Source organism: Mytilus californianus, unplaced genomic scaffold, assembly GCF_021869535.1.
Source record: "Mytilus californianus isolate M0D057914Y unplaced genomic scaffold, xbMytCali1.0.p SCAF_1, whole genome shotgun sequence".
NCBI classification, from domain to species: domain Eukaryota; kingdom Metazoa; phylum Mollusca; class Bivalvia; order Mytilida; family Mytilidae; genus Mytilus; species Mytilus californianus.
The window spans coordinates 5,876,050-5,901,389 of record NW_026262581.1 but is presented as its reverse complement, the minus strand read 5'-3'; the positions used below and the strand labels follow the sequence as shown (position 1 = coordinate 5,901,389).

The 25,340-nt window shown below is 33.7% G+C and overlaps 3 protein-coding genes across 7 annotated transcripts; 2 read left to right on the top strand and 1 right to left on the bottom strand.

Annotated features, from left to right (window-relative positions):
• Nucleotides 1–8,985: 8,985 nt before the first annotated feature.
• Nucleotides 8,986–13,325, top strand: LOC127738432 (death-associated protein kinase dapk-1-like). Of its 4 annotated transcripts, XM_052249714.1 has the most exons (3): nt 9,047–9,094; nt 10,945–11,161; nt 11,862–13,325. In XM_052249714.1, the coding sequence occupies exon 3, from the start codon at nt 11,862–11,864 to the stop codon at nt 12,996–12,998; it is 1,137 nt and encodes a 378-aa protein (XP_052105674.1). In that variant the 5' UTR covers nt 9,047–9,094; nt 10,945–11,161; the 3' UTR covers nt 12,999–13,325. The 4 variants fall into 4 exon arrangements, with proteins under 4 accessions (XP_052105754.1, XP_052105674.1, XP_052105808.1 ...); XM_052249794.1 differs by lacking the exon at nt 10,945–11,161 and having other exon boundaries at nt 8,986–9,094; XM_052249848.1 differs by lacking the exons at nt 9,047–9,094; nt 10,945–11,161 and adding an exon at nt 11,242–11,328.
• Nucleotides 13,326–17,048: 3,723 nt separating this feature from the next.
• On the bottom strand, nt 17,049–18,693 carry LOC127738353 (uncharacterized). Its single transcript, XM_052249598.1, has one exon. It carries the CDS (start codon nt 18,630–18,632, stop codon nt 17,217–17,219), a length of 1,416 nt encoding a protein of 471 aa, XP_052105558.1. The 5' UTR covers nt 18,633–18,693; the 3' UTR covers nt 17,049–17,216.
• Nucleotide 18,694: 1 nt separating this feature from the next.
• LOC127738214 (uncharacterized) lies at nt 18,695–22,585 on the top strand. Of its 2 annotated transcripts, XM_052249497.1 has the most exons (3): nt 18,695–18,749; nt 19,054–20,008; nt 22,207–22,585. In XM_052249497.1, exons 2-3 carry the CDS (start codon nt 19,100–19,102, stop codon nt 22,579–22,581), a joined length of 1,284 nt encoding a protein of 427 aa, XP_052105457.1. In that variant the 5' UTR covers nt 18,695–18,749; nt 19,054–19,099; the 3' UTR covers nt 22,582–22,585. The 2 variants fall into 2 exon arrangements, with proteins under 2 accessions (XP_052105457.1, XP_052105385.1); XM_052249425.1 differs by lacking the exon at nt 18,695–18,749 and having other exon boundaries at nt 18,884–20,008.
• Nucleotides 22,586–25,340: the final 2,755 nt, after the last annotated feature.

Below are 25,340 nucleotides of genomic sequence, written 5' to 3'. Positions count from 1 at the left end.
AGTCATAAGTCAGTCAGACGAGTCAGTACACATTAGTATGGTTGAAGGGTGTGCATGTCCATCTTACAGGAGCCACCAAACTTTTAACTCTTTTCATGATTCAATGAAGAACTATTTTCCTTGCTTATGTCTGTTTCTCAGTTTAAATTTCCACACCATGAGTCATCAGATTAGACAATTTAAATCAGACAAAGCTCATTTTTTTTACATTCCATACAATCTGTGTGGCATGCTTGAATGCTTGAAACATATGTTTCTATGCTGGAGATATTAACTTGCTTTAATATACAGAACTGACATCAATTTTACTATTTTGAAGTGACATAATATTTTTATTTGTTGAGTTACTTCTGCAGGTTTGAGCACCATTAAAATTCATTTGCGGAGTGACATAAAATTTTTAGTGCTGCTGTGACATTTACATTTGACTCCAATCTTAATTGACCATGATTTTCAGTTTTCCGATCGGAGGTCGTGGTTCTCTCCCAGTACCTCGGCTTCCTCCACCAATAAAATACTGACCGCCATGAAATAGCACAATAGTGCTGAGAATTGCGTTAAACACCAATCAATCAATACATTAGAATGACATTAGTGTGGTTGGAATAAAGTAACATCAGTTTGTCTATTCTAATGTGTCAACAATGTTTTCTTACCATAGGACAAAAAGTATTAATGCTGGTTTTACATTCATATCCCCATTTTAAAAGTAACATTGATGTCTCAAGAATAGGTTGCACTTAAATTTTCATGATGAATCATTAATATATGTTCATGTTAGGATGACATAAACATATCAATGCTAGAGTTGCAATGTGCCTATGTGCTCGCACTTCATGAATGTAGCATTTATGGTGCCATCAATGATCGTAAGGTTTCTTTTGGTTATATAGCTCCCAACGTTTCTAGTTACATATATATATATCCCTGGCTTTTAAATGTTTAGATATGAGTGTTCCTGGTGAAGGTAAATCCAGAGAAGCCATTCAGATGCACGAACGTTATAAAGTGTTATTTTCATTTGCTGGAAATACATAATCTCTTTGGTCATGTTAAAGTGATGTTGATTGTTTAATGACTTGAAATGTTTCAGGAAAATTTGATTGAAATCGTTGGCTCTGAAAAGAGGTTTGAGCAGGTAGATGTAGGTACCCCTGAAATTTTGACTTCAACTGTTAAAGGGAGGGCATAATGTTTATGATTCAAGCAAGAGGGATATCAAGGTGTTCATTCTAGAGCCATATTAATGTGGCCATTTTGGGGTGATATTATAATGTGTAAAAATAAAGAACTGGTGAAAGGCACAATCAACAACTATAAAAGGTAAACACAAAAATGAAGAAAAAATATCAGACTTTAAAAACAATAATAAAAAACCTATCCTAATTTGTACAAGATATTATAGTGGGACCAGGGTGAATATATTTATAAACTTGGGATTCATACCAGTTTACTTGGATTTGAAAAAAAGGTATAAAACAATGAAACCTCAAAGATAAATCAAACACTAGCTGTGAACCTACATTAAAAAATAACAGCCATCCTGACAACTGTTAGATCTTGCACTTCTTCTCTGTATTTACTATTTATATGTAGGTTCGCAAATTCTGTAAAAGAAACTGCTTCAAACCTGTGACTTCACATAGATATAAGAAAATGTGGTATGAGTGCCAATGAGACAACTCTCCATCCAAGTCAAAATTTATAAAAGTAAACCATTATAGGTCACAGTACGGTCTTCAACACGGGGCCTTGGCTCACACCGAACAGTAAGCTATAAAGGGCCCCAAAAAATTACTAGTGTAAAACCATTCAAACAGGAAAACCAACAGTCTAATCTACTAGTATATAAAAAACGAGAAACAAGAAACACTATGAACCACATCAACAAACGACAACTACTGAACATCAGATTCCTGACTTAGGACAGGTGCATACAAATGCAGCGGGTTTAAACGTTTTAATGGTACCAAACCTTCACCCTTTTTCTGAAACAATAGTGTAACATCACAACATAGAAAGACACACTATAAAATATCAACTGAAATAGCTTAACTCAATCAAAGGACATATTAACACCATTGAACATACACTGAACAAATAAATTTGACCTATGACACAATGTAAATACAAAATAAATAAACTAAGGGAAGAATAATAAAAGTAACATGTTATATCGGTAAGAAATGTTAAACAATTAAAGAAATACAATATGCTCGAACAAAAATATCAGCCATTTGCAATAACTTTAAACACAGGTAAATGAAAATAATTTTGTTGTTAGGTATATGTGTACAGTACCAATAGAGAAAGGAAATATTTTTACAAAATAAATAATTTTGATGTTCATTTTACGGAGTGAAAATTTATATAGTTATACCAAACACTTATCAAAGCTGGTATATAGACCAGATATAACCCTGAATAACATTAAATAACAAAAAAGCAAGACAATTAGTATCAACAGGTCAAATAAACAAGAAAGTACGATTTGAGAGTACTCGCAGTTACTGACAGCTAGTTAAAAGCCAAAACAATTAATAATAAAAAATCATGCATCAGAGACTAAAATCATATAAAACACATCCCACGGATTTAGTATTTTAACGTCATGGACAGTCAAAGAAGACATGACTAGTGCAATGCCAAAAATAAATGTATCGACAGACAGTAGGATAGTTAGGAGTTTAACCTCTTTATAGATCTAAACGAACATGGGTGTGTCTCTATACATCCCGCTTGAAAAAAATACAAATTTAGTTATGTTTTAATTTGCTGATGACAAAATCGATATTAGTGCCAATGTAAACTATATTCAAAGATCTAATTACAACATTGGTAAGATAACCTTTACTAATAAGTTTGTTTAAAGGTTCGATGAGTTTACATGGATCACATAGTGATTTCCGCGCTTTAAGTACAATATTACCGTAAAATTTAGTATGTGAAATACCTATCTATTTAAAACTTGTTTCATGTCGAAAGAATAAAACAAAAATGAAGGCAATACCAGGCTTATAATTTTTTACTACCCGTTTCTGAACCAAAAGTAACAGTACCTGAACATAGAATGAATGTATCATGGTCTTCTCAGCAAACAGTTATTGCATTTGTGTGTATAAGAAGACAACAAAAAGCAGTGGCAAAACTTTAATGAAACGTCGTTTGTACTTAATGATTCAGCTCTCAGGAAACTTTATACTTGCATTCCCTGCATGTGGAATTAAGAAATCGAGCACTCCATGGATCACCTGAACTTGGCGATCACAATACTGTTTATTCAGTATTGTCTTCCAGTATTGTACCAGTATTGTTGGGTTTTTTTTTGTTATTTTGTATTGTATAATAATGGAAATATTACATCAAGATATCAGATGACATGACTTTTGGACATTTTATTCTAAATTGTAAAAACATCCATACTATTATATTTTCAAAAACGATACATCCATGTTGCACTAGTATTGTCTTGATTGTTTTTATAAGATAGCAAGTAGCACTAATATCAATATCAACAGAGACATATAATACAATATGTCTCTGATATCAAATTGCTGGTTTATAATTAAATTATGCATAATGTTCATACACAGGAATTGCCATTAATGTTAATTTTAACGTGATATACCCTAAATGTCACAAATTGTGCCCATTTCTTCGGTACTTTACTTTTTAAAAAGTAGACAAAAGCGTCCATTCGGTGTTTATTTTTGTAGATGTATCCTAATTAGTCCCCTACCGACGAAGTCGAATGGGACTTAAGGTTTGCACTCCCTTTGTCCGTCTGTTTGTCCATCCGTCAGTCCGGCAAATCAGTTTTCCACACTTTTTTTCTTCTTGCTTGAAGATATTGATTTGATTATTGGTATAAAGTTTTATCATGACAAGTTAAAGATCATGTCTGAATTTTGTTCCAATACAATGAATTTTTAACCGGTAGGGGACTATGTTGCAACCATGCTTAACTTTGCTTATACACAATTATCATGCTTTATCAACAAATAAAATAACTTAATTAGATCATTACTTCTAACAATGCTGGTATACACTCATATTCTAGTATTGGAGTATTTAAAAAAAAAAACACACACACAATACTGCAATAAAATTTTATACCAGTATTGTTAACATACTGTGATCGCCAAGTTCAGGTGATCCTTGGTCTTTCCACTGGAAGACAAAATGGTACTTTTTCACTTTTACTACGGAAGTGGCTAACACTATTGACTATCCTAAATCCTCAATTTTAAGTCTTGTTGGCACTTGTCTCGAAGGTGCGGATCTTCCCTCTTGTATTTTATGCTCAATGTAATTTCTCCTCTGCATCTATAAAAATAGGTATGCACTGGTTAAGATTGGGATTGAGGAACCAAAGAATCAAATCTGCCTGTTTTGTCGATGAAATTGGCCACTATCTTTAGTTTTGTTTTTTGTTTCCAAGATGTTTTTTCTCCGTCTAGAAACAGTCTGGTTAGTAGATGTAGTACATATTTCCCATGGTGAGGTGTGCATGACTCGACAGCTTTTCTTGTAATGGTTGAGTTGTAGGTATCTGTATCATGTTCTCAGTTGAACGAATATACTACAAATGTGCTGGTTTGGGAAAAGTAAAAGATTGAGTGAATTATGGTATGGTATCTTCACCCATATTACCTGACATGAAATATTCTGATTAAGCCTGATTCTGATAATTATATGTCACTTCAATCGATCTGTCAGAGCTGGATCATAATATATTGACGTTAGTATAATAGTCCCAGGGCCGTAACTACTGATGAGGCAGACGAGGCAATTCAGACGAGGCAATTGCCTCGTCTGAATGTCTGGAAAAAAAAATAATAATAATACGGAAAAAAAAGAAAATGGAGAAAGCTAGGCATGCAGGGGTAGAACACATCCTTGCATAATTTTCATATAAAGAATTAAGTAATGCATTATTGGAATAGTAATTAATGTTGACGTGCAGCTTCTGTACTTTTATTTCAACTTCGTTAGGCATCGAACTCCCAGCCTGATCACCATCGCCAATAAACCGATAAACCGGCATTTGGTTTCAAAGGTGGATTTGTGAGGGGGGGTAGGGTGACCCCCCTTTTTGTGGGAAAAATTTGGTTGATTTTATAGGGAATCACTGAAGCATGATTAGAGCGGGTCCCTTCTTAGGCAGTCGGTGGGCCCCCCTTATGAAAATTTCTGGATCCGCCACTGGGTTCTGCAATTATTTCAATGATTTCCCTCGAAAATGATAATGGATTTTTTCCCATTTTATCAGTGCGCAAAGTAAATCAAAATTCAAATATTATTCGAGTTCTTCAACTTGCTAGGTCAATATTATTAAAGAAGCATTCACAGTTCACGCAGGAGTATCAAAACACCCAACAATTTGTTTGCATTTCTCTCAAATCAAATAAAGATTTGAGGCATTTTCGGCAAATGTTTTGCTACAAACCTGGCTGCTATTCGAAAACAAAACATATATTTCGGATGGATGGAGAATTTGTTTGGTTTAACGCCAAGTGGGCTTTATTTTAGCTACATAATCATGATATTGGAGAGCAGGTTATGTGATCATTCCATTTGAATGTTAAATGGACAGGACAAGACCTTGGCAGACTGACAATTTGATTCCTTGATACTATGAATTTTCATGGAGTATTGTGGGAGTACTTCGGGCTTGCGAAAAAAGACGGTCGCAGAATTAAACATGTATCATTATTGATTCGGGTTTTATGCATTTATAAAATTAGCAAAATAAATTAATTATTCTTATTCAATTTCAAGAAAGTAGTCAAACGATGGGATCTTAGTGACACAGGAAAGGTCAAACTATCATTCGCAGACAGTGATTAGGTTCCACTCTTTGGGCTTTATTAAAGTTTTTTGAAAATGTGTGTTATTTTTAATGAAGCGTTGACCACACACACTTCTTCCGCTTTTTCTACTATCAGACATGTACCCTACTGTAAATGGATACATGTTTGGTGGTACAAAATTCGAGGCAAGTATCTGTCAGCCGGCTCTGATAGCCTAATGCAGTTCTTCATACGGTAAATTTGAAACAAAAACGGTAAATATGATACAAAAACGGATGTAACAACATATGTTTCGAACCCTAATATTACAATTTTCGGCCTCCAAACCCCTACCTCGTCTGTTTCCAGGGCCTAATTACGGCCATGAGTCCCAGGTCAGAGATTGAATGTTAAAACCTGAAATTGAAAGTAAAGTGATAAACTTTCATGTCTCACTTCGTGTTAAAAAAACGCACTGAATAAATGGTGAAGTCTTCGCTACCGACAATATCACCATCAACAACAACACATTAACATCAGAGAAAGAACAACTGGCAAGATGGAAAAAATATATTCAAGAAGTTCTCAATAGAGAAAAAAAAACAAAAAATTAAAATTTTGAAAGCTGACCCTTAACTTACAGCAGTTGTTAAAAAAATATCATCCCTGAAAACTAATACAAAGGTGAATTCATCAGGATACCAAAAAGGCTGATATCTTACTAATTGTAGCAACTGAGATACCTCGCTAGTTTTCATTCCAAACAAAATATTCTTCAAGATTATAATTTCACAAATCAAATTATCTCTAGAGACACTATACTGTGAAAAGAACAGGTGGTAAGTTCTTTGGCTAGCGTGGTAACATCAGAAGAGGAACTGTACAAGACATCAACACCAGAATTGCAATAACAACATCTACTTTTCACAGACTTCGGAATATTTGGAAAACAGCAACTTGCAGCAATAAGACAAAATTGAAAATCTATAACAGTTGTGTATTACTGAACGGCACATAATGCTGTAGAATGTCCGAGAGGGACATCAGTTGGCTTCAATAACAAATCTATGGAGAAATCTGAAAATATTAATTGCCAAACAAGATAACTAACGAAGTACTACACAATATAACTAGCATCAAAGAAAAGACCTTCTTGTAACAGAAAAATGGAGATGGCTTGGTCGTCTCCTCTTCAAAAAGATGACACCTGAGTGAAAAAGAAAAAGAGGACGAACAAATAAAGGCAACAGTAGTATACCGCTGTTCAATAGTCATAAATCGATTAAGCGAAAACAAATCTGGGTCACAAACCAAAACCGAGGGAAACACATCAACTATAAGAGGAAAACAACGGACAACAGAAATACTGAACTGCTACAAAAACAAACGCCAACATACATAGAAACGGACTATTTGATAACAACTGCCATAATCCTGACTTGGTACATGACATTTTAAGAATTATATGGCTTATATGGCAATGTTAGAAATACCGCTAAATTTAAATGACAACATTACATGACAGGAATACAGTACAAATAAACGCAAGAACACACAGGACAGAGAAATACATAAATAAATAATATAATAGTACATTACAACATGTAAACCACAGAATAACAACGGACACCTTCAATCAATTTACGACAGTACGACAGTACACCAGTACACCACAAGAGAATTATGAACTGTGCGTCACACGAATGTATCAACGCCACAAAAAGTGACGTCACATGTAAATTTCTAAAAATAGAATAAAAAAATTGGGATTAAGTTTGTAATGGTGTTATTTTATGTATTTTCTAACCATTACAAGAATATTATTATAGAATTGTGTTAGTAATGGTGTAATTATTTGTATTTTCTAACCATTTCGGTTTTTCTTCTAAATCAAAACTGTAAAAACAAATAAATCCTGTGCATATAGTTGCTTTAAACTAAAAATCATACAAATGAACTAGCTTATTAATTATCTTTACTTTTACATACATATAGAAAATAAAAATAGAATTCAAACCACAAACAATAAGACATAACACAATATCCAACTAGACTTACAAAAGAAACATCATTACTAAATACATGAATGTTGGATGTATAAAAACAACGAGACACGTCTAATAGCAATGCGAATTCACACTCGACAAAACAGTCATATTCGGGAATAGGTCACGTTCGGTACTTAGCAGACCAGACGACGTAGATGGTGAACCACAATCTAAGATGTGGTAAAAATGTCGTTAGTTGTTTTAGACACAGACACATCGTACAGATCAACCAATTCGTGATTGTGTCCATAAAATTAACGGAGAATCATTTTTAATCTTTCCTCCTGCACGAGCATAACGTATCAACTGAGATATGTAAACACCATATGATGGGGCAGAGGGTATGCTACTGCTGAGAAATGGGAAGTTGAAATCGTCCCGTTTGTCATGGATTTTAGTGTGAAGTCTTCCATCTGTGTCAATATTGAGGAAAAGAGCAAGGTATGAAGCAGTCCTTCTAGTATCAGTAGTATCCTTATCCAAAAACAGAGTGTAGCCAGACCATAGAATCCGAGATGGAAGATAGAGGTTACACTTGGGAAACAAAAGAGAAAACAGAAGCGATGGGTGGCAACTTATCCTTGTCCCATGTGTCAAGAGGTATACATAGCCGACATTAAGTAAATAAGTAAAATTGGGTGTTATGAGAAAAAGGGCACGATCTATTCCATTTTACTGTGAATATTACTGATTTACGGTATATGGATAGGAAAAATTTGTTTCAGATGAGATCGAAAGAATACCATGGAAATTTAAATCGATGTGTATAGTATTTCTCTATTTGTGGGATTATAAATAAAAATAATATTATTTAGAATCGAAGTAATCCTCGAATTATTTTGAAGTTTAATAAGTCATAATTTTTCACTGTGTTGACACCTCCGCTATCATATCTTTTTCATGATTTTATTCCCTCTCTTGATTAACGATTAAACCATTGTAGAAATTTTGTATATAGGAATAAATCCGTGCAATGTTTATTAAGTCCAAAAACATTGATCCACCAGGTTTGATATGAAATTATTGAATAACTGTCTTTTGTTATAAATCTCTAGTAGACCCTCTCCCGGTGCTTTAGTAGATAAATCTGTTACGATTTATATAATTATTGAATTGTTAGGCTTTTACTGACTTCACTTCTATTTAATCAAATGATGAAAAGATTTAAAAGTCGGTTTTACGACCACATATGTAGTATTTATCTAAATTTAGTTTCACTTGAACGACAGTGGGGTTAGAAAGCATGTTGAAACGGTGAGTGTACTAAGTTATAAATTTGTATAGAAATTGACAATTTGTTGAACTTTCCTGCAATTTTGTTCAATGTTTTTTTTATATTTTGATTCCATTTTTTGTAATGCACTTAAAATTTACGTTTACTTTTTCCTCAATATTAGAGTAGCGTCAAATTCATAAAGATATGTCAAGTACTCTGATTTTGAAAGATGTTATAAATAATAAATAACTAAACCGAAGATTATGTCATCCTAAGGTATTCTCTCTTACTTCTGGTAGACGATAAAGAAGAATGTCATAATTTTCTAAAGAAATTTCACAAATTTTTAGGCTCTCAAATTAATAAATAAATCTTATGAATTTAGGGAATTAAAAATAAAAATCATTCGACTTTTTAATTGAAAAGTTATTGCACACTTTATTTGTTGTTTTTTTTACTTCGAATAAAGTTTATGTATATTTTTTTTTAGAATAAACTTTTGTTGCTTTTACGCGTAATTTGTTCCTCTGATATTTGAAATTAACACCAATCAATGTATTAAAGGTTCAAAAGTCTAATATCCACATATCTTTAATTGCTTTTAACGACATTTCATGACAACAGTTTTTAAATCGTCTCCTATTTAAATTAAAAAATAGATTGAAGTACACAGTTTAAATATTTGTGACAGACTGAATAAATTGTCCATTTTCATTTCGTTTTATTTGTTTGTCGCACTTTTGTTAAAGAATTGATTTTTGTCTCGCTTGCGACGAATTCGTTCGATTTATTTGTGTGTTTATAGGAAGCCATTATTATTCTAGTCTATAATTTAATTGGTCGAATATATTTGGTCTGTAAAATTATTATATCTTTGACACTAGACACTTGACCATGACTTAATGTTCAAGCTGAACAGTACGAAATACTAGTATATTGTTACGATTATGTTTCCGCAATATTTCGCCTCTTGTTACACATGTTTATTTGTCTGAGTATTATATCACATTAGTAACGATAGTTATTCAAGCGTGTCCACTCTTGATTTAATTAGCATTGAATTTTAGTACGTTTTAGGGACTGTATACGTTGACGCGACGTTAAGCAATCACCAATCAATCAATAAATTTCATATTATTAGTATGTTGTTTGCGTCAGATCATTGATTTAAAGTCCAGGAGTCTGTATAGTATCTGTTGTTTGTAGCAATCCCCTCCCCCTTATCCCCCTGCTTCAGTCAGCAGTTCTGTAAGCGTAAAAAGGGAAATTCACATATCACGATATACCATTTAATTATTTGCTTAACAGAAGGGCCCTGTGGCAGTTGAGCATAACAATATTCAAATAATAACAATACATTGAAATGTTTAGTCAGTTTGATAAGTAAATGGCATGGTCCATTATCAAAGGAAAAATATTCTAAAAAATACAATTAAATCAAACTATGAGCCACTTAAACATTTACATCTCAATTTCGCGTCGAATATTAAAGTGGTTTTGAAGTAGATTAAATTTGTTAAAGATTTAAATCAATTTGCACAGTGAAACAAATAATAATATACTTATTAAAATTCAAATTGCATGCACGATTTCTGAATAGCTGCTTTATATCTTGACAATGATACAATCCTCTTGACACAATGTTGCCTTATTCTGTTATCCTTTAATAAAAAGTTTACGGGCTATCAATTCGCGATACAAATAATCTTAAAGTTGTTCTTCCACGCTAGGTATCACTTCATTGAGTTTGAACTGTATCTGCTTTGTTAACTGATCAGTCTTTTAATAATAAGTCAGAGGTTAGAAATTCAATATTCGAACAAATCGTCCAAGTGGGGAATAATAATCGAACTTTACCTTTATTTGGACACTGGGGTTCTTGTTTCAGGACCATGGCAACGCAAGCCAATCGGAAGTGAAGACTGCAATTCAATCCAATGTGTATTAACTGCAAATCCATGTGAAATTAGTAACAGATTTATTAAAACTGGATTATACATATGCAGATTAACCGTTATGGGATTAACACATACGTTATTCAATGTTTCGTGAAGTAAAGAAGTATTGTTGATTTTTTAAAGGATTGAATATTTAACTCATAGGAGGTTAGTTTTCTGTATTGTGTATTGTATTTTTTCATTACATGCATGTAATTTGTTCATCGATTACGTAAAAGCAACATTATTTAAGACGACATGTTTTAAGAAAACTACAACAATAAAAGATCTTATAACAACCCCGCAAGACAACCGAATTCACCATTCTTACAGAAGTTATTTCAATACTGTTGCAACCCTTAATTGAAATAAAGTAGGTGTACGTGTAAAAAATTGAAAAAAGACTTACACTTTGGCAATACAAAAACACGGTGTATCTAAGGTAGAGGGCAACTGCTCTATTATAGATTTAAAGATACTGAGATAGGGAGAAGTCAAAGATATGTTTTTTTAGCATCGGTACCAAATTGTCCGGTAAAAATTTCAAGATTTTGCAGAAACAATTCTTAAAGTACCAACTTATGCCCTAAAAAAAACTTTAAATCCTTTATGTCGTGAATTCTTTTCTACTTTTTTTCGCGTCAAAATATTTTGATCATCATCCTTCACAACACTATGTTCCATCTCCACTGGAAATTGAAACTCTCAACAAAAGCCTTGAACGATAACAAATGAAACTACTGAACATGTGACGCCCGTCATACACATTTACATATATCCCGCCTTTCATAGACTGTTTTGTGACTAAAACATGCCTTAAGAGTTTTTATATGAGTTTCTTGAAAATTCCGTTCCATTTTTTTTTTAGATGAGTGCAATGTCAAGTCAAGTACAAATATCGCCACCTTCGGCGACAAGGAGATTGGTTAAAACTGCTCTCCACCAGGCCGTGCTAGACTGTAGACTACATCAGGTCCGGTTACTGGTCGCGAAACATAATTCAAACATGGACAGTAAAGACTTAAATGGGAGGACCCCATTAATGTTAGCATGTATGGTGGATGAGGAATACGGGTATAGAATGGCAAAGATTTTAATACAAGCTGGAGCATTTCTGAACTTACGAGACGTGTTTGGCCGAACGGCTTTGAGTTATGCATGCATGAACGGTCGACACTTGATAGTGCAGTGTTTAATTAGAGAAGATGTAATAGACATCAATGAGGGAGACAATGATGGTGATACACCTCTGCATCATGCTACAGCAAGCAAAAACCCTAAAGTCGTTCAAGCTCTAACGGACTGCTTTGTCAAATTTGGATTAGACATTGATACACGTAACAATCTTGGCTATACGGCATTGTTGTTAGCTTGTAAAAATGGACATTATGCGTCTGCGTATCAACTGCTGGTAAAAGGTAGGGCTTGTCCAACACTTAGAGACAACGAAGTATACTTAAATGCTTCAGATTGGGTTCAAAAGAGTGCAGAAATAAACAGAGGCTTTGAGCATAGACGGTATCCCGTCTCTGCGAGCGCTCCAACTTTATCTGCTTTGTCTTTTTCAAGAGAATCTACAATGTATTCTCAGCCCCTGGTTCCTCCTTGCCAGCACGTGAAGCATCTTGCTTTACCAATGTCGTCACCAGTTCGATTTGGGAACACATTCATGTCGTCATTGAATGACCGATTGTCAGATGAAGCATTTATTCAAGGTAGAGATGCTCGTCGAATGCTCATGCGCGAAATAGAAGATTACGAAATGGTACATCGACCACATTCTCTGAGATCACATCGCGCAAAACGACTTCACCCTTCAACGGCAAAGTTGCTGGCACTAAATAAAAGAAGCAAGTCCTTGGTTGTCCCAGACATGACGACATTATTCAAAATATATTGTGATCAGTATCAGCCAGATTGGCGAAAAGAGAAAAATAAGAAGTTTCCATCATCTTTCACTGTCAGTTCTAGCACATCAACAGAATTACCAACTATTGAAACATAACAGTAACCATGGTAACAGCTGAAAACAATTATAGTACAACTTCAAAGCGACAAAAGTTATTTTCAACATACACGTAAAGAATACACCCAGATTGATTTTGTTTTCTTTGTGTAAGTGACCTCTATGTTTAGATGGAAATGTCCTGGGTCAATCACTGCTTACAATGAAGAACACGATACCGAAATTTGCTATTTACGGAAATATAGAGTTACGATTGTTTTCGTATGAAATATGCTACATTTCAATCAATGTTATCTGTATACATTTCTATTTTGCATTTTATTTGTTGCAATTGTTTTCTATATTGATAAATTAATCACAAAAGGTTTTGTTTCGTCGTGATTGCAATTTAAATACATTGACTTTTGTATATTTTATTCCATTTTATGGTTTAAAAAGACACACATTCCTCTCTTAAATTCAAAAACAAGTATTATTCAACAAAATCTTAAAATTTAAATCTTGATAGAAGATTTCAGATAGGAAAGACATGTATTGCATTATTTAAGAGGAATACACTTGGCAACATTCAGTCGAGTTTAAACCCAAAGCATTCCTCACGTGCAAACTGCCCATCAAAATTATGCCGATACAAAAAAAAAACATGAATGACAAAGATAATAATTTAAAGAGACTTTCAAAGATCTGCTATCAATACCAAGTTCACTAAAGGGAAAAAAAACCATCGAGATAGAATTTGCCACTGGACGTTTCGCGAACAACAATCTATTATTTCACTAAAGACAACCATTGACCTGGTTCCTCACTTTGAGAACTGACAACTTAACATGTAATGGAGTTGAACTAGATTTTTTTGTCTCGTTTGCGACTTTTGTCGCTGAATGCAAGATATAGGCAATATTACACTCAACCGGCGGAATCGGCGTAAACTATTGGTATAAAGCTTTTATATTGCAGAGAGTAGACGACATTAAGGCTTCATATCTTGTATACAGATGCCTTATGAAACAAAAGTTCCTCCTGTCATATGTCCATTGTCTTGGCCTCATTTTCATGGTTCAGCGACTGCTTAAAAATGTGTAGTTTTCATCATGTGAATTTCTTATTTTGAGTAATAAAATAACTATATTTGGTACATGGGTTCCTTATAAGGTCTATATGTCTGTCTTACAGGGTTCACATGCACTCGACCTCATTTCAGGGATCAGTGATCAAGGTTAAAGTTACGTGATTAGGTCCGTTTCTCAGATACTATAAGCAAATGGTCAAATATATTTGGTGCATGGAATGATTGTAAGGTGTACATGCCTGTCTTGCATGTATGTATCATCTGACTTTGACCTCTTTTTCATGGTTTATTGGTCAATGTTAAGTTTTCCTAGTTAAGTTTGTTTCTTAGATACTAGAATCAATAGGTCAACTACATTTGATGCGTGGAATGATCGTAAGGTGAACAAATGTGTCTGGCATTTAAAATATACCCTTGACCTCATTTTTATATTCATTTGTCAATATTAAGTTTTCATGTTTTTTGTCTGTTTCGTGTATACTATAAGCAATAGGCAACTATATTTGGTGTATGGAATGATTGTAAGGTGTACACATCTGTCTGGCTTGTTCTGACCTTGTCCACATTGTCATGGATCGTTGATAAGTTTATATGATACTTGTAGAAAAACTTTATCTTGAAGGCTATCAACATAAAATCATTCATGGTTAGTAAATCAGGCTAGACATTTCAGCGTTAGCACTCTTGTTATAGATCTCTGCCTAGTTTAGAAAAAGCAAAACAAAAATACCAGCTAGTTCATTAAAATACCAGTATAAAAGACAACAAAAGCACAGTAAGTAAAACTGGACCAAAGAATGATCGGCTACTGATAGCAAGCTTAGAAGTGTACGCTAAAAATTGCTGATATTACAACCTTCAAATAAATATCATCGGATGTACAGCACCACGAAGTAGACTTCATACCTGTTAACTACAGCACCTCGAAGTAGACTTCATACCTGTTAGCTACAGCACCTTGAAGTAGACTTCATACCTGTTAACTACAGCACCTCGAAGTAGACCTCATACCTGTTAAATATCAATATAATTAAGTTTTATATACATTGGTATTCTACCCACATATCTGAACCACACCATAAACAAGCAACAACCAGAAAATATGTTTGCGATAAAGTAATTGCAAACTCAGTATCTTTGTCATAAATTAGAAGTTCTTTTAGAATAGAAGTTCCAAATGGAAGAAATATTATGTAATATTATTTCCACTGGAACAAATATTACAGTATTTGTTCATAACGGAATAAAGGGTATATAATATATGTTCTAACAGGAACAGTTAGTATGGCATTGTTTAAACCAAAGTTTCCAGGGAAACTTCTGTTAGGCGGAACAAAAATACGTTGACATCATTATGATTTGACCTGCACTCAATAGAAATTCATTTAACTGGATAAATCGAACAGATTTATGACACATATCCAAATGAAGATCAAAATTTGGTTGTGACATGATATTTAATTATTTTTCAAATAAAACCACACACCATACAAAGCTGACCCATGAGAAACAATTATAAACAATTGTTAACAGGTTATTTCTTTTACAGTTGATACTCATTTGATTGTTCTTGTACTTTCACGCTACTTTCTTTGGAGTTAAATAGGCGACATCAACTATGATATAATTGCACTTAATTTGATTTAAAATCCAATCTACCTACATTGATGTTTTTTTTTTCTTATCTTGGCCGTTTTCAAATCGAATGTGGCCTCCTACTGGCATACGTGTTTAATGGGGATTTTTTTAATCGAATGTTAACACTTCTTTTCAAATCTTGAATGTTAAACACAGCTTAATAAAAAAAAGCAGTTGATTATTTTAATCATAGTTTAGTTAATGGATTTAGGATAAATAATATATTGTTTTAAGATGTTTTCGTTTTACAAAAAACATAATCCGCTAAAGTAATTATACATAAGTTGGCAGAAAATCGATTCAAATAAGAAAATCGTTTTCGAAAGATCTTTGATGAATACAATGTGAAAAGAATATTTGTTGTTTAATAATTTTATCAATTTCAATGAAAATAATGATACAAAGGCTGCAACTAATACAATTTTAAATTGATTAAGAAAAACATATTTAGGCGTACGGTCTCTACTCTTCATGTACTCATATGTACATGTTTATTGCATACTAGGTTCCACATTACTTAGAGAACGAGAAGTTTTGTTTGTATGATATCATCAGCGACCAGGAATCTTGCTTTATACTATCATTATCACACAAAAGAACCAATCCAGAGACAGATATTGATCTTATCTATACACGGAGTTTAGTTTGACATATTAAAATAGAGAATGGCAACGGGGAATGTGTCAAAGAGACAACAACCCGACTGAAGAGCAGAAAACAGCTAAAGGCCACAAATGGGTCTTCAACGCTGCGAGAAAATTCCTTACTCGGAGGCGGGCTTTAGCTGGCCCCTATAAACAATAATGTATACTAGTTCAGTAAAATGAAAATTCCTAAGTATATGAAGTCAAATACAGGCCTCATAATCTCTGCTTCTTTGCATTGACCGACTGTAAATAGCTACTGGTACTGTTGGAAATATCTATCAAGTGGTGGTTTGTTGGGAATTATCGCCATAAACTGCGATTTGTAACAGTAAAGAAATTACTCTGCGATAATAGGGAACAATTAGTGTTTGTCGGAATACCAATTTTTATCCCATAAACGAACATTATTATCACATAAAGAAAATAAAACTCGGATCTGGATGAGTTAGTCTAGTATTGACTCACAAAGGTACTACGCTCTTTGAAGAAGTTACATCAAAGCTTTCCTCCTATTAAAGGTTACATCGATCCTATAAGGGCAGTAAATAAAATAATCCTTATCTTACAGTGTTTGGACTTCAATGTTTCTGAACGAACATGCGACCTTAATTTCACTTTTATTTATCAATGTTTTGCTTTTGTAATTTGCAGACGACATATAGTATCAAAAAACAGAAAAATAAACTGTGACGTACTATTCTGATGAACATTATTTCCACCAAGAACAAAACCAGATTCTAACTGAGCAAAAGATATTTTTAATAACGGTTATCGAATGTTTACAAAGGTGTTTTAATAACGGTTATCAAATGTTTACCCCCTTGTAAAATTACACTAAAACACATTTTCTTCTATGGCAGACTTTTTGTATTAAAATATTATAAAGACTTTTAATGTGTATATCTAAACTAAAAATGAATTAGATAGTATACTAAGGTCATTTATACTGGCTAATTTGTTTTCGTCCGATAAACCAGAAGGTCTATTTTCCGTTTTACCCTGTTTATAACTAGACAATTCTATTTCATACAGTTTGATTTTGTCGGACTTTCCTATGGGTGCTGAACATCCGAGGTACAATTTCCCATATGTGTTAAATGTTGTACAATATGGGAATTTGGCTTCCATTGTATTTACGTAAGTCAATAACTGTCCAATATCATTTAAAATATGCAGAGTATGACTATTCATATCAGAAACTATTATGGTGTCCATATCTGTTGTTGTCAGACCGACTGGTGTCAATTCCTTTTTACTAATACCTGGGTGTCCTGAGTAGATATTTAGAACGCTTCCTGCTTCATTAATCACTATTACCCTTCCTTTTCCCCCGTCTGCATAAAAATCCGCTATACTAATATTTCCATTATTGGTACTGGTAAGGCTGTACGGCATTTTGAATAAAGGAGCTCCGAACTTGTCATACTTGTACATGGTAAGTTTTTCTCCTTGCTTGTCAAATACATATACGACCCGATGTCCAGAAACAGGGAACTTGAAGGCTGTCCCATACGTCATTGCTGCCACAAGTACATGTCCAATAGGCGTAATATGAACTGCTCTTGATTGTAACGGGCTAACATTGTAGTTTGTGTCTGACACTTCTCCAGTTTCATAATCTACTCGTTTGATAACGGAACCAGCAGTTGCAACCAGGAGATCGTCCGTTGGCAAAACAGCTATACCATTTATTTTGAATTCATTTGTATAAAATCTAGTAACGCTTTTACGGTCACTTCCTTCAAATTCTATTCTATGTATGCCAGTTGGATCAACGGTATCGCAAAGCCATAGTGAGTTGTCAGAGCACACACCTATGTAGTTAATATATGACAGGCCTGTGTTGTAATGCCTTCGTATTTTAAATTTAGTTCTATATTTATCTTCGTAATGAATATACTTGTCTTCTATGATTCCAAAATTGTCTTTGTTTTCCTTACCAGGGGTAAACTTCGGAACACAAATATGATCCAGATTTAATTTTTCTAGTTCGTTCAAAGATGAATTTAGTTCCTCATGTTGTTGAAAGAATGCTGCTCCTTCTTTACAATTATGTTTACTATCGTCTCTGAGCTTCTCCATCTTTTCAGACAATTCAGCTTGGAAATTTGTCCATTTGACATTTAAAACATTGGTAAGTTCATCTACGTATTCGTCTATCTTTCTCTTAAACGATTCTTTCTGTTTAAATATGGCTTTCCTTGCTTGGCAAAACTTCATGCTTCCAGTTACTTTTATACGATGCAGTTCGTCCATCGCCTGTTGTATTTGATGTTTATGGAAATCGTTTACAACATACTCATCGGTAATATCTTCCATGTTGTTATTATTTCAGAAGCTATATATATATATATATATTATACTTCCTTCTAAAAATAAATCTGACTAAATTTTATATGACTGGTTTCGGATATATATTGGGAAAACAACAAAATTGTAAGAAGATTGAAGGGTTCATATTTTAAAAATAGATAGCTACTTTTTGCATAAAATAAAATTCTTTATAAATTTCAAATACGAGATTTTTTGCTCAATCAATAAATTAGATATAAATAAAATTATCTTTGATCTAAATTTTAACCTCTGCTCTAGAAATGTTTTCTAGATCATAGAAAACTGTGACTTTTATTTGTTTAATGATACGTCACATGTGTCATTCTGGACTGTCCCGTGGCATAATAATATATACACTTATAACCACGTGTCTTCATGTTTACCTGATACATTCTTTTTTTGACAGATTTTTAAATAGTTCATATAGTTTATTTACTATAGTATGTAAAGCAATGGACGTTAGTGTATGTGATTATTCAGTGGAGTACGATATTCTATATGATAAGGAAAGACGGGACTGTCATTTCAATGATGAAAGAAAATCTGTAGTTGACCTATATACCCCAGAAATCAGCGGAGAACATCAAGAGGTTCCTGTGGTGCTGTTTGTTCATGGAGGTGGATGGAGACGTGGTGACAAAGCTGCATGGAAGTATTATCTGAGTCGTGATATAAACTTACTGGCTGCCATTATTTATGGCATCTTTGGACTATATGGAAATGTTGGAAAGGCTTTAGCACGTCGAGGAATTGCCTGTGCTGTTATGTCTTATCCATTGACTAAATTGTCAACAGCTTGGTTACTGTTTGAACTAACTACTTCATACATTTCTTCTTTAGCAGTATTAGTCGCTTTATTCGGAATCTTGGCTGCTATTGTATGGCCCATTGGAAGTATTTTATCATGGAAATTCGTCGCTGGACCGATACAACCAAGTACTATAGTTTTAGCGGTTACATTTGTAACGAATATGTTTATATTGACAATTATTAGCGTCCAATATAGATATCATAAACTATCCCGGTTCCAAGTTGTTCTTATTTGGACAGTGTTAATAGTTTTTACGTTATCAGGGCAAAAAGAGTATTTTCTCAATTTTGCGACTGTAGTTACATTCTTAATTGGTCAAGTTATTTTATTAAACACGAATCTTCAAGTTCAGCACCTTAATCTTGATCAACAAGTTGAAGCTGTGGTTAAATGTATAAAGAAAATTCAGAACATTGGTAATCAGACGAGAAAATTTAACCCTACAGACATGTTCCTGATGGGTCATTCTGCCGGAGGTCATCTATGCTCTATTGCGGCTCTCCATGACTATAACTTTATAAAGCAGGGCATTTCAAAAGCTGACATCAAGGTATTTAGGATTAAGCATTTTTGATACTGCTAACGGTAATGAATTTAGTGGGTGATATCCCCAAAACAACTATTTTTTTAATATAGGATACAGATTGGATGTTCACGCGACCAAAAAACCTACTCCTGGAAATAAGCAATAGCTTTAGCTACATATTTCTCATTATATTTAAATGAGAAGATACTAGAGGAAATAAAAAAGCAAGTCGTAAAAGACATCAGCATAAGAAAACAAAACAATAACAAAACACTTTCCACAAAAAATACACAGGTAACTAATCAAAAGACTGAGCAACACAACCCTCTCAAATGCATATACAAATATCTTAAAGGAAGGGTTAAATCATACGAAAATATCTGTCTGATTCAAACAGCAAGTCCTGTGAAACTGACATCCTCAAGATCTTTGATATTTTCATTGACAACTTACGTTTTACGTCTGGAGGACGTGTTTTTCAAAAACTAATCTACATTCCTATAGAAATCAACTATGATCGACTTCCTACCGACTTGTTCCGATTTCATTTCTTTTGATGTAGTCTCTATGCAGGAACTTCTTGAGAATTTAATAGAAGTTGGAAATAACCTTTAACCCCTTGTTCAGATATATAGATGATGTCCAGTCACTGAATAATTATAAGTTCGGTGACTATGATGATTAAAATTAAACTAAAGAATACAACAGACACATTTAAATATGCTTCATAGCTTGAATAACATACAGAAATTGACATTGAGGGTCAAACTAGAAGGGGACAATTCCAAAAGGGTGGAACATACAAATTACGTTGAAGAAAACACAATAACCTTGCTAAAAAAGTAACATAAGATAAACAACAGTCCACAATTACTACATACTAACAATTGAACATGAAATCCACCAAAAGCTAGGGTGATTTTGGGTGCTCCGGAAAGGTAATCAGTTCCTGGTCCATTAGTAGCACACGTCGTGTTCCTCAAAACAAGTACAAATCCGGTGATAAGCCGTATCCAGTGATGTCAGAATCGAAGAAAAGAGGACAGAATTGTAACTACGAGTTGAAGAACATGGTCATCTGTGAAAAAAAAATTCCATAACGGTCAACTGAATTATTATGGTGTCACTATTTGGAACCTTTGGTTCCATAGCTGTCTTGTTAGCAGCAATCCGCAACATATGAAGCCATGCATGAAACTAATGCCTTTGGATGTCGTATCAAATGAGAGAGATATACTCCATATGCCGGCGCTGCTGGAATGTAGCTACACACAAAGATATCGATAATTCACATTAGGGAACTTAAAATCATCTCATTTGTCGTAGAGTTTCATTTTCTTCCGGCTCTCATTGGCAGTTTCGAAATGTTAGTAAAGATATGGAACATACTCAAGTGCATCTGTGGTATACATATATTTCAAATTGAATTGGATAGATGAATCAACATAGTCCCCAAATTGTGTTATTCATTGAGAGGACATCATCTATATAGCGAAATTGTAGTTTAAGAAGCTTCTTTTCAATCTTTTTGAGAATCTCCTGTATGACATATATATTACTAAAAAAGAAAGTCGACAAGAAGAGGAACACAATTGCTTTCCATATGCATGGCAATCGTCTGCAGCTGAAAAACAAATCATTTACACCTAAAAAAATAAATTTTCATATAAAAAAATCAAGCATCATGTTGTCAGTTTTAGAGAACTTTATTTTAATCAGTGTTTTTATTTTTACATAGTAATAGCATCAATTATTCAGTTTTCTTATACCTGTGGAAAGTTTTAGTCAGCTTCTAGTTACATTGGCCCACCAGCAGTTATAGATGTGCTTACAAAAAAAGATTTCTCAGCAGTGATGATCGAAAATAACTTAAAAGTATCAAACATAAAGAATAATGTATTAACACAGGAGAGAAGCCAAACACAGATAAAGAACTCCTGTGCAATTGGAAGATAAATAAAAATTTATCTTACCTTATGTTTTGTGTCCACTGAAAATATGCTAGTTCTGGCTTTGATTTAAAAAAGGTATAGGTATAAGCCTGGGCTTTGGATATTCTTTAAATGAACACACAATTAGGATCATTCCCTAAACACAACATTGATGTCGGGATAATTATGGTCATAGAATCTCTATTTTTTAAACTTCGTCAATCTTGCAGTTGATTTATCAAAAACAAAACTCGGTTAACCACTAATATCAGATGATTGTTATTTTTGAAGGGAGTTATCACTATTTCAGCAGTTCTACAGATCAGTCTCATGAATACAACGTTTACAAGACCACTCTACCTCCATCCAACTTTTGGAAATAAACCAGATGGATGGTTGAAACGATGTCCATCTCAAAGTTTGATAGAGAATACCGAATACATACCGCCATTCTTGATTGTGACAGCAGAGAGAGACATCAATCTCATTAAAGATGGAGCAGTTGATTTCAACAGGCAAAGTAACCAGTTAAATGAAGGGATGTCTGATCACGTGATCTTTCCAGGAACAAATCATACTTCTATCATATGTAATTTTGATAAAACAGTGAAGAATTTAAACTTGGCTGATCTTTGTAGCAATTTCATTAAAAACTCGGTCATCTGACAAAGTCATTGTTATGTTGTAACCGTTTCATTGTCATTCTAAAAATAAGCGCAAATAATTTTAATTCTTTCGATACGAAAGTATTTTGTTACATGGATTAAGAAGGGTTAACGAAAACTGTCTACCTCAGACATATATTTATATACCTTAGGTATGATCATAGGCAGAAACTGTCTGTCTACCTTTTACATAGGTTAGGTAGGGCTAAAGTAAACTGTCTGACTGTTATAAAGTCAAGGTAGTTTACCGATGTTCAAATCTTGTAAATTGATTAGGAGATAAATCAAGGTAATAAATTAAAACTGAGAGAATAGCATCAACTCCAAATGAGCGAGACCGGGTGCATAGACAGAGTTAGCGTCTCCTGATATGTATGCATCACCTGCCATGCAATTTCTCATCCAGTCAAAATTTCCAAATCGCAAGTAGGTCACAATCGGTAAAATTACAGATAGGATAACTATGCTGGTATCTAAAGATCTAAGACTGCAAAAGATGTCGCTGGTAAGTTAAGACCTCGACACAGAGTATCAGTTAGCTATTTCGTAATTGTGGCCGTAGAAATTATGCAGTACCGATTTTAGTCGTTCTTCCTCGTTCGTACCTCTGTTGGAGCGTTCTCTTATGTTAGGATCACATCCCTGTTGATGAAGTCGGAATAGTGTGAACATGCACAAACGTAACGTTTACTGATATATGAAAACGCCATACAATGGGCCGGAGGGTTATGTTACTGCTGAGAGTAATGGGAAATTAACAATTGGAAAGTTGAAACCATCACGTTTGTCATAGATACTAATTTGAAGTCGCCAATCTGTGTCATTATCCACGAAAAGATCAGGATATCAAGCCGACCTCCTACTTTAGAATCCTTAATCTCAAGTTCACTAGGATATATAAGATGTAATCGGTCATTAAAATGTGGGTTGTTAAGTGACAGAACATCAATATCTGAAAGTGCAAGATGATTTTTTTAGTCTTTGAGAAGGTTCTTTATGAAATCTGCTTCATTTGAGTACAAAACTGTTCAGTCAGTAGAGTTGCACAATCAGTACCCATTGGAATACGGAATGTCTGCTGAAATATCAATCCACTGAAATTCAACAAAAGTGTTGTCCATAAAAAAGACCCACATTTTAAAATTGTCAACTTTGATTAAGTAAGGACAGAGAAAACTGGCTATCTGTAACATAGATTATGTAGGGCCTAATAAATTGTCTTCTTGTAACAAAGATAAAATAGACAAAAGAAAACTCACTGTCTATCAGTTACATAGATTATGCATGGGCAAAGAAAACTGGTTATCTGTAACACAGATTAGGAAAGGCGAAAGATAGTGTCTTTGTGTGTCATCGTTTGTTGAGGTGGGGCAAAATAAAATGGTCTTGCTGTTGCACAGTTTAAGTAGGTCAAAAGGAAAACGGTCTACCTGTAAAGATTTGCCAGGGCCAAAATAAGTGCCTACCTTTAACAAAGACTAGGTAGGAAGAAAATAAATTTAACCTGTTGCATTGATAGGGTAAGGCAAAAAACTGTACTCCTGTATCAAAGATTAGGTAGGACAAATGAAAACTGTCTATATGTAGCAAAGATAATGTTCGGCAAAAAAAGTGTCCATGGTACATAGATTATGTAATGACACATCAAATGTTGTCCCTATTACAAAGAAAACGACAGAAGATAAACAGGAGGCTCTCAAGAGCCTGAATCGCTCACCTGTTTTTTTTTTTGCTTAAATCTTTCATCAATGATTATTTTTGCTTTTTACCCATATGTTCCATTTTAGCCATAGTGTCTATGTTTCTTGACATACAAGGAAATGAAATACAAAATTTATACTAGATTCATTTGAGAAGATTTTTAAAGTTAAAAAACATAAAACAACTTGTGTAAAATTGCCCTTAAAGGGCAATAACTCCTTAAGGGGTCAGTTGACAATTTTTGTCATATTAAACTTTTTTGTAGATCTTACTTTGCTGAACATTTTTGCTGTTTACAGTTTATCTTTATCTTCAATAATATTCAAGATAATAACCAAAAACTGCAAAATTTCCTTAAAACAACCAATTTAGTGGCAGCAACCCAACAATGGGTTGTTCAGTGTGTCTGAAAATTTCAAGGCTGCTAGATCTTGACCTTTTGAAAATGTTTACCCCATGTCAGATTTGCTCTAAATGCTTTAGTTTCTGAGATATAAGCCAAAAACTGCATTTCACCCCTATCTTCTATTTTTAGCCATAGCGGCCATGTTTGTTGATGGATCAAAATTTCGGATACAATTCATAAACTAGACTCCTAAAGGAACATTCATTCAAAGTTAAGAAGTATTAAGCACAATAGTTTCAGAAGAGAAGATTTTTAAATGTTAGCAAACTTGATGAACACATTGCGTAAAATTGTCTTTAAAGGTCAATAACTCGTTAAGGGGTCAATTGACAAATTTGGTCATTTAACTTTTCTGTAGATCTTACTTTGCTGAACATTATTGCTGTTTACAGTTTATATCTATCTATAATAATATTCAAGATAATAACAAAAAACTGCAAAATTTCCTCAAAACTACCAATTTAGTGGAAGCAACCCAACAATGGGTTGTTCGATTTGTCTGAAAATTTCAGGGATGATAGATCTTGACCAATTGAACATTTTTGCCCATGTCAGATTTGCTCTTAAAGCTTTAGTTTTGGAGATATAAGCCAAAAATGCATTTGACCCCTATGTTCTATTTTTAGCCATGGCGGCCATGTTTGTCGATGGAA

What these genes read in the sequence shown, in the direction of transcription:
- LOC127738214 (XM_052249425.1), top strand. Translation starts at nt 18,950, where the DNA reads ATGATACGTCACATGTGTCATTCTGGACTGTCCCGTGGCATAATAATA. An exon ending in TTTCAAAAGCTGACATCAAG is followed by an intron (nt 20,009 to 22,206) that starts GTATTTAGGATT and finishes TTATTTTTGAAG; the next exon opens with GGAGTTATCACTATTTCAGC.
- LOC127738432 (XM_052249794.1), top strand. Translation starts at nt 11,862, where the DNA reads ATGAGTGCAATGTCAAGTCAAGTACAAATATCGCCACCTTCGGCGACA.
- LOC127738353 (XM_052249598.1), bottom strand. Translation starts at nt 18,632, where the DNA reads ATGGAAGATATTACCGATGAGTATGTTGTAAACGATTTCCATAAACAT.